We start from the raw sequence: 9,417 nt of genomic DNA on the forward strand, positions 1-9,417 counted from the left end.
GAACAGGTTAAAAAGAAAATGATGTCACGTAAATTAGGACGGAGGGAATAATTGAATGGAGTAATGATCAGTTATATGTCCAAGTCCCAGCCCCCCGTTATTTAAAAATAGTTAATGTCGAAGGAGAAGACATCCAAAACTAGTCAGGACAGAGAGAATCCAAGCAAATTATCACATCCCTCACTCTCTGACAAATATACAATGTACGAAGTATCTACAAAAAACATAAACAATGCATAATATAATTTTATATATATTCAAAGTAGCAACAACTAGAAGCGAGTAATGATTACACCAACAATAAAACAAAAACAAACTACACAACTACAGTGTACAATCAGTACAACATCAAATATAATCGATCTGCTCCAACAGTTCTTTGGGTTCTGCTTGTGAAGTGTTTAAACTTAGACTTTCCTGGATTGATTTGCAGAGATTATAACGAGGCAGAGGTATAGGATCACTGCAAAGTAGGAAAGCATAACACTAGTTGTAACTTTGTGACAGAATTTAGAAACATGGTCACAAATGGGCATCCATCCAGAATGCATCTCTCCATATTTCCCCACATATCCTATGGCGGTTGCTGCTGCACATCCAGCCAGTAGTAGTGCCATCACAATCTGTCCTCACAACAAAAAATCATTCACATCACTCACTTCAAATTTTGTAATAGTAAACAACATGTCACAGTTAAATGAAGCGACACAGACAGTCATGAGAATTTACATATAAACTACTCATGCTTGGAATTGAGGCCTTGTTGTATACTTACTCTTGGATAAAAATGCATGGCTTCAAAAAGATTTTATATGACTCAATGGTCAAAAGAGCCCAACAGAAGGGAAAAAAGGAAAAAGATGATTTTTACACTACATAGTTGTCCAACAAAGCTCACAATAAAATTAATTCTAGTCGTTATTTTTTTCAAAATTAAGTATAATCACTGTATAGATTTGTGTATAATTTGTGCGTATACATTATACCTGATTATACATATGTTATATAGTGAGTAAATACTTGTTATATATTGAATACACAACGATAACGATTACAAAATAGTTACGGCGAAGGTAGGTGAAAATTTTGTTAGTCGTCTGGCTAAAAAAAGGTAAAATCCCACGAAAAAGGTCATACATTCATATACTCTATCACTATTTATACCAATGAAGGAATTATCACAACAATTTTATCAAAACTTATATTCCCCACAACAACTAGAAAAGTGCATTGTAACTGACCTCTACGTTTAGGACTCATAATAAAAGAAAGAAATAATAGAGAGCAAGACATTAAATGCATATTGAGTGACGTTACAAACTTCCAATGAGTGCAAAATACTGATTGAGAAACTTTTCCTGATCTACCAACTTCAAATGAACACAATGAATAGAATTAGTGACTGTAAATTTTTTTGTTTTAAAAAAAAAAAAAAAAAGGAAAAGAAAGACATACCAAATCATGAAGGAACATGTAAAAGTAGTTCTTCGGGAGACCCCTATGGCTTAGAACAGAGGCAAGAAACAAGGACAGAACAGAGAGGGCACATCCAATCATATTTGCAAATGCAAAGAACCTGCAATATTCCCAAATAAAATATGAGCAAAATAAAAAAGATACTACTAATAAAATTCATACCTTTAAAAGAAAACCCCAAAGATTTGGTTTTCATAGTATTTACTTGAAAGCTGAAGAATAATTATAGCGAGCATCCATTTCAATGCCAAATACAGTGACAGTCTGTTTGCTGGTGAGAATAATCAAAGTGGCAGCCAATGTGAATGCAGTTGCCAAAATTCTAAACAAAATTTGTGTTCCCAACAAACATTTGTTAGATTTCAAGGGTGGGTTTTGCATATTTTTGGTGCCAAAGTTGTCCATTTTTTTGGGATCTCAAAATAACAAAAGGGGGTATACAATACAATAGAAGAAAAACAAGAACTGAATGAGGAAGTGGGCAAGTTGATGTTGGTGCTGGTATTTATAGAGTGAGATAGTGGGGTGAGAGAGATCATTCAAGTAAATGGATCACTTCCAAAACCGACAAAAAAGCAAGGAAGTTTAAAAACTGCCTCCTCTCGATTTTAATAATTAACAAAAATAGATAAATAAAAATGCATTAATTCATGGAGAAGAATGAACAAAATGTTTTAATTTATTTGTAAAATAAAGTGATGTCGGGTAAAGCCGTAAAGGATATCGAGATCTTAATGGGGTTCGGTGATAAGTTAGGATCCATTAAAGTATCAAAAATAGATCAGCAAAAATACATCAAATGTTTTATTTGCGTTAAAGTATGCAAGACTTTGTATAGTCAAATAGTCAAAATATTGTAAGTTTGAATCTAATGTATTTTTTCACTAAGGTGCCAATTGGAGTCTTCCATTAACGTGCCAATGAAAAATTAAGAGTGTAATTTTCACATCAAGACAAATTAACCAATTATTGAGTATGTGACAAATTGAGAATTAGATATTCAACCTTTCAGAAAGGACAGATTTCAAAACCAATATCTTTAGTGAAATTAGTAAAGTTCTCATAAACTTCGATGAGTAAATTAATGAACCTTGTGAAACTTCCTTTATGTATGCCATCAGACTAGTTAGAATTTATGCAAAAGGACAGGAAAAGAAAAAAGTGTGATATGTCTGTCTTTGTATATGAAGCAACTTGGCCATCCCATTCCAATACCTTTAATAAAACTGAAAATCCGAAATAATTTTTTATTTTATTCGAAAATCAGTGTTGGACCATAAAAATTTCAAAATTCAACTTGAAGTTGTAGTTTAAATTTAAAAAACAACTTATAACTTATTTTTCAACTCACTTTTCACTTTTAAAATTATAATTATGCACATTCGAGCATGAACATTATTTCAAATACTCTTTACAAATGTATAATCAAACAAAATTCCTTCTTCAAGTTCAACTCCATCAATTCCAAATAAGTAAAAAACATTTGAAATCTATGGCCAAACGCCTAATAAAAGTTGCAAACTTGCAATTCCATCAGAGACCTTTTTTCTACCTTCTCATTTTTCTCTACTAGTCCAACTTCCAAGTTCATTCTCTCTGAAGAATTTGTTTTTTTTTTTTTTTTTTTTTAAGTGTGATGTTTGAGGAAAAAAAATTAAGTCAAATCAACACCATGGTTCAACTGGCTCCTGTCACTTCCCTCCCTAAACGCCGCAAAATCCTCTCCACGTCCTATATCCTTTCAAGGAGTTGGATACTGTTCAAGATTAATGTTTATTTCGGAGAGGGTGGCACCAAAAGAAATGAAAAAAATGAAGATATTTCTTTTTCCATTTTCAACAAATTGAATATTTATGGTATACGTAACTTGGACAAAGAAATGTATGATAACACGTTGTCTAAGTAGGCGATTGGACATGCGGTTTGAAACCATGAGATGAAATCAGCGTTTAGACATGCATTTCATCGCATGGTTTCAAATCATGGGTTGAAACCCCAAATCATCCAAAAAGGCATGATTTGGGATTTCAAATCATGGTTTCAAAAAATTTAAATAAAAAAAGTTGACCTATAAATTTATATTTTGTAAAAAAAGGCCCATAAGTTGGTAAATATTTTTAACAATTACTCCCACCAACCATTTACCAACCTCATTAACTTCCACCAACCTTTATTTATGTCTACCAACCTCATTACTATTCATGTTAAATTTTCGTTTTTTATTGAACTAAAATTTGATCAATTGGTATTGTATTTTTTAGAAAGACCTTCTAATAACATATTGATTTTGTTATGAACTATGACTTGCTCATTTGGTAAGATTGTATAAGAATTAGGAATGTTTTAATAGTTTTCACAATTTGTGGGATTTTTATGTCTATAAGAGAAAATACAACTTAAGATATCCAAATTGCATTTCCAAACATGATTTCAAATCATGGTTTCAAACGATGTCCAAACGGCTCATAAGAGCCCGTTTACTTTAGCAGATAAAGCAGTTGATAAGCATCAAATGCTGAAAAGTACTTTTAGGTGCTGAAATTTGTTTTATAAAAAAACAATTACGTGTTTGGATAAAAGTATTAAAATTTCTAAGCAACAATTAGTATGTTTAGTACAAAAAAGGTGTTGTTGAGGCATTTTTCTGCTGAAATGACTTTAAATCTATCTTTTAAAGAATATAAGTTTTAACGTATTTTTACATAAAAAATGAGGAATAATGAAAAATGAATAGAGAGGTAATCAAAAGTTATGTTTTAGAAAGAATATTTCGGAGAACATAAAAGATGTGGGATAAAGTAAAAGGTTTAGTCAAATAAAAAGTGCTTATAAATTGTAAAATCATAAGTTTAGATTGATCAACTTATGATTTTTGGCTAATTTTAACCTATAACCACTTAAATTATAAGCTTTTTTTTTATCTTGTCAAACAGTAAATCAGCTAAAAAGTGTTTATAAGTTGATTTGACTAGCTTATAACCTTAGCCAAACATACACCCCCTAAGTTAGAGGAAACTAAAATTTAGGGGGAAATGCGGGGTTGCAAGGGAACGAAAATTACTTTCTTCTGCAACTGTAAGGTGGATTAAAATATCACAACTTTATAATACTGCAATTTCAAGAAGCTAAACAAAAATTATTACTAGTAATTTACTTCAGACATTTGATGGATACTTCTAAACTAGCGATAATAGAGAAAGCAACAATTTGATGTTACGTTTTGTTATATTTTTTTCAATATATCTAACCACCTCACAGATAACAAATTAAATAAAAGAAGGGCAGGCTATTTCTCCGTAATTTCATTTCATATTGTTGCCTCTGCCATTATCAGATTGATGATGCCTTTCTTAAATGCAGTCAATCAAAAAGTCGTTATTTTATCCCAGACAAGTATGGAGAGATCGATAGTGTAATGCATGTTCATTAATGAATGTGCTTTATCCCCATTTCACAAAGGAAAAAGGAATGAGAAGAAGATAAAAGGACTAGAATTGACTAGCAAAATTCTAGAAACGAACAGTTGTAATGCTGTATAAATGTTGTACGGATTGATAGCATATTTTTGGTTACCTAATAAGTGCTCAATTTTGACACAGAAAAATAAGAACAGTCCCACTGAAAAGTCCATCCAGCTTTCCTGTAGTCAGTTACCTAAATTTCGAAAAAGGTGAAAAACGACAGTGCTATTTATACAAAGGCTGCTAACAAAAAGCATCTTCGCGCTGATTTGTATGGAGCAAAAGTTAACAAATTTAAGTAAGTAATACTGTCTCCGTTCCAATTTATATGTGATATTTTATTTTTTTCCCGTTTATTAAAAAAAGTGTCAAACTTTCTTATTTAAAAAGAATAATTTTGGATTTCTATGTATTTACCTTCAATGAGATAATTTATAATCATACAAATATCTATAACTTATTTTATAATACAAGTTTCAAAAATCTTTTATAACTTTACGTCCAATTAAAACCCTCACATAAATTGGGACGAAGGGAATATTTTCATACTCATTCAAATTAACAAGAACTCATTTCGTAGAAAAGTACTCTTGACCCAAAATGTTTGATCAAACAAACTGTTACCCCCACTTTTCCCAGCCAAAATGCGCTAATGAATAATTCTCTATTTCTTATCAATTAATTTGGCTTTGATTTCTAGTTCCTTTTTGGTTAGGGATTGATCGCTTCCAATTACAAGAATGTTTTGAAGCTTTACGTTGAGCTTTTATAAAATGCTCCTTATTGATTGTTTTGGGTGTGATTGTGATCTAATAAGAGGAGAAAGGAAGCATATGTTTTGACAAGAAAAAGAAGAGAGGAGAGAGTTCTGTTTTTATTGCAAACTTATTGTCTGACCATCCAGCTTGAAATTGTATTTCTAATTTGTCACTGTTGGACTGAGCTGAAATTTTTATAGGAGTTTGTAACATCCTGTTCTTCAATATCTGAACAATGGAAATTGTTTTGGAGGTCTTTAGGTGTAGATTTTGAGCCACACATAGTTGCTCGTTTTTAACATAATGCTTTCTCATTCTTCACTTGTTTTGTTGTTGTTGCTTGTATTGATATCGTTTCTCCTTGTTTGGCACTAGCATCATGACCATTTTGGAAGATTTTTCTGACGCTCATTTGCTATAATGGAGCTTTAATGTAATTTTTACTCTTGGTTTTGGAGAGATTTTCCACATAAAACTTCGTTCGTTTCTAGTAACGACTTCGATCTATGTTTCCCTTGATCAAATTGAACTAAGAGAAGCTTTACCTAATTCCCTTTATAGTTTAATTAAAGTTCTATACATTGACAGTATAAATTATAATCTTCACACAATCAAGTCATTTAAAAGATCTTTACAAGTGATCTAACAATAGAATGGTATTAACATTAAGTAGCCAATCATAACATGTTAAATTACACTGATAAATAATTTATTACACTGTTAGCACTATAACTTAAATCCTTTTTTCCGTCCCACTTTACCTAATAATTCCTCGTCCCATATTTCTGGTCCACTTTTCTTTTCTAAAAGTCAAACTATATATACTTTGATCAACATTTTGAGATATATTTTTTCACCATATTTGTATGAGAAAAATTGCAACTTGTAATACTTTTCGTATAGTTTTTGAAAATCTAAATTATAGTTTTAAAATATTGAATTGATCTAGTCCAATTTAGCTCCGAATAGTGGTCAACTTGACTCTCGAAAAGCGAAACAGGACAACTAATATTGGACAGAGGGAGTATGATAGCGATTTGGTAGTTGTAAAGCGCTATCCATTGTGTATAACCTAAGACTCAGGAATCGTTGTGTCATTTTATTTGTCATTTTGTCATTTCATCGGCTTAGTTTTTGCAGGAATTGCTTCTAGAAACCATCAGAGATTAATTTGGATGATGGACGGACCAATTGAACAGCCTCCAAATATTGATGCCATCTAGCATTATACTTGTTGAATTAAAATCGTTTAGAGTATAAAAGAAGTGACATTACATTTACCATGCATACAACTGAAAAAGAAGAGAAAAGAAAGGTCATTACTAACTTAAACTAAACAGGGTTGAACTCTTAATACAACTCAAATTAAAAGATTGATCTGCAAATATCTTGCACACTATAGCCGACAACTAATATACAACGCGCATTTGGACTCAGTAGCCCTCAAACAACCTTGCATCAATTCAGAATAGTGAAGAATAAACCTAATTAGTTGCTCAATTTTTTTGTTTCTACTCTCTGATATGTTGATGCAAAACGAACTTTCTTGGGCTTCTTCACTGCTAATTAAGATACTTCTGAAGTGTTAAACTTGGATCTGTCTGGATTGATTTGCAGATATTATGGTGAGGCAGAGGTAGAAAAGCACAGCAAAGTAGGAGAGCATGACACTATTTGTAACTTTGTGACAGAATTTGGAAACATGGTCACAAATGGGCATCCATCCTGAATGCATCTCTCCATATTTCCCCACATATCCAACTGCTGTTGCTGCTGCACATCCAGCTAGCAGCAGTGCCATTGCAATCTGTCCTCACAACAAAATTCCAACATTCACATTATCTACTACCAGAGTAAATACAATTTTACGCTATTATGTCACCTAAAGATGACTATAAATAACTATCCATAAAACATGGGATTAAGAAAGTAAAAACAACCTTACATGTTACAATAGGTTAAATTTCAATGATAGTGTGAAAATTCTTTACAATGTGTACTGTAAATATGTTCAATCCAAAGACTTTGTGTGTTTGAGTAGTCCTAATGCCCAACAGTCAACAGAAGGAGAAAAAAGGAACAGAAAAAGGTCATACATTCATACTAGCTAGCAGCATTTATACCAGTGTCTACCACTTTTATCCTCTAAGCTTTTTTTTTTTTTTTTTTTTTTTTTTTTAATCACAATAATTGATACAGGAAGATTCATCAGTATCCCAACATAGAAATCTGCTTTATAACACTGCAACAACTAAGAAGTTCATTGTACATAACGTCTAGGTTCAGGCCTCATAAGAATAGAATCAAATCAAGAGACAGCAAGACAATCAATGCCTATTGCGTGACGTAACAAACCAACAATATATGGAAAATAAATATTGTATGAAATTCTAGGATGGGGAAGAAAGGTATATATGGAAACTACCGATTCCTTAGTGTGAAAAAGAAAGGTGTGATTTCCAAACCCCCAAATGGCGTTACAATTACCGAGCTATGTTGCTCATACTCTTCAAAAATGTCGACGGGTGCAGGATGGATCCTCCAAAAGTAGTGTATTTTGGAGGATTCAACACCGGTACGACAACATTTGCAGAGAGTTCAAACAACATAGCCGTCGAGTCTCCCTAACTCCAAATTGATTAAGAACTTTACCCAGATCTACTAACAATTTAAAATGAACACCATGAATTGAAGTACTAGGAAGATAGATAAATATTCAAGATTCTCAAAATTTGCTCCATAACATTTGATAATTAGTGATGGACTGTCAATAAAAAAATGAGTAATAGTTGGACGTACCAAATCATGAAGGAACATGTAAAAGTAGTTCTTTGGCTCAAGTCCCTTATGGCCTAAAACAGAGAAAAGAAACAGGGACATAACAGAGAAGGCACATCCTATGATATTTGCAAAAGCAAAGAACCTGCAGAGAACCGCACCAAATAATAAGCAAGATGCTAAAATTTAGAACTTTCAAGGAATAAACTAAGATTTTACTTGAAAATTGGAGAATAGCTATAACGAGCATCCATCTCAATGCCAAATACAGTAACAGTCTGCTTGCTGGTAAGAATAATCCAAGTGGACGCCAATGTGAATGCAGTTGCCATAATTCTCAACATAATCTGTGTTCCCAACAAATATTTGTAACATTTCAAAGGTGGGCTTTGCATATTTTTAGCATCAAAACTCTCCATTTTAGGGATCTCAAAACAGAAGGTGCAAAGAAGAAAAACAAGAATGGAATGAAGTGGATGAGTAGATGTTAGTGCTGGTATTTATAGGGGGAAAACAAAAAATGTATTGATTGTTAAAGTAGTGTGGCGTAAAGCAAATCAGATTTTAATGGGATTTAGGTATAAATTAGGACCCATTAAATTGTCCTAAAATATCTCATTTTTGTTCTCTATATATTAGCCTTCACTTCCGGAAATACTAGTAATGACTGGGCGAGTGGGCATTGGTGTCAATATTATGAAAAATTAGCTTTCGATTAGTGGACGAGAGTTTCACATGTCTTAAAAATTAAGCATGACTTCGTCTTTACTGATATAGTCCACTAACCGAAAAATTACAATTCGAATCATAATGTTACAAATTTGAATCTAATGAGTCTTAATTGAGCTGTGAGTTGGAGTAAAAACTTATTCGCACTCAATGTTTATATTGATTCAATGAATACATAATTTGTATCGTCACATACATTCTTAACACTCTGTTAA

At 32.2% G+C, this 9,417-nt stretch overlaps 2 protein-coding genes across 2 annotated transcripts; both read right to left on the reverse strand.

The window, feature by feature from the left end:
• Positions 1 to 220: 220 nt before the first annotated feature.
• On the reverse strand, positions 221 to 2,089 carry LOC132052536 (CASP-like protein 1F1). The gene is made up of 3 exons (XM_059444122.1): positions 1,682 to 2,089; positions 1,456 to 1,576; positions 221 to 623 (listed from the first exon to the last, which is right to left on the reverse strand). The coding sequence occupies exons 1-3, from the start codon at positions 1,879 to 1,881 to the stop codon at positions 408 to 410; spliced, it is 537 nt and encodes a 178-aa protein (XP_059300105.1). The 5' UTR covers positions 1,882 to 2,089; the 3' UTR covers positions 221 to 407.
• Positions 2,090 to 6,878: 4,789 nt separating this feature from the next.
• On the reverse strand, positions 6,879 to 9,022 carry LOC132052535 (CASP-like protein 1F1). The gene is made up of 3 exons (XM_059444121.1): positions 8,693 to 9,022; positions 8,495 to 8,618; positions 6,879 to 7,502 (listed from the first exon to the last, which is right to left on the reverse strand). The coding sequence occupies exons 1-3, from the start codon at positions 8,890 to 8,892 to the stop codon at positions 7,281 to 7,283; spliced, it is 546 nt and encodes a 181-aa protein (XP_059300104.1). The 5' UTR covers positions 8,893 to 9,022; the 3' UTR covers positions 6,879 to 7,280.
• Positions 9,023 to 9,417: the final 395 nt, after the last annotated feature.

The sequence above is a fragment of the Lycium ferocissimum genome, chromosome 4 (assembly GCF_029784015.1).
Source record: "Lycium ferocissimum isolate CSIRO_LF1 chromosome 4, AGI_CSIRO_Lferr_CH_V1, whole genome shotgun sequence".
NCBI classification, from domain to species: Eukaryota; Viridiplantae; Streptophyta; class Magnoliopsida; order Solanales; family Solanaceae; genus Lycium; species Lycium ferocissimum.

Coding starts and splice junctions, on each gene's coding strand:
- LOC132052536 (XM_059444122.1), bottom strand. CDS start 1,881: ATGGACAACTTTGGCACCAAAAATATGCAAAACCCACCCTTGAAATCT. Junction 1,577..1,681: donor AATTATTCTTCAGCTTTCAA/GTAAATACTATG, acceptor GGAATATTGCAG/GTTCTTTGCATTTGCAAATA. Junction 624..1,455: donor ACATGTTCCTTCATGATTTG/GTATGTCTTTCT, acceptor TTGTGAGGACAG/ATTGTGATGGCACTACTACT.
- LOC132052535 (XM_059444121.1), bottom strand. CDS start 8,892: ATGGAGAGTTTTGATGCTAAAAATATGCAAAGCCCACCTTTGAAATGT. Junction 8,619..8,692: donor AGCTATTCTCCAATTTTCAA/GTAAAATCTTAG, acceptor GGTTCTCTGCAG/GTTCTTTGCTTTTGCAAATA. Junction 7,503..8,494: donor ACATGTTCCTTCATGATTTG/GTACGTCCAACT, acceptor TTGTGAGGACAG/ATTGCAATGGCACTGCTGCT.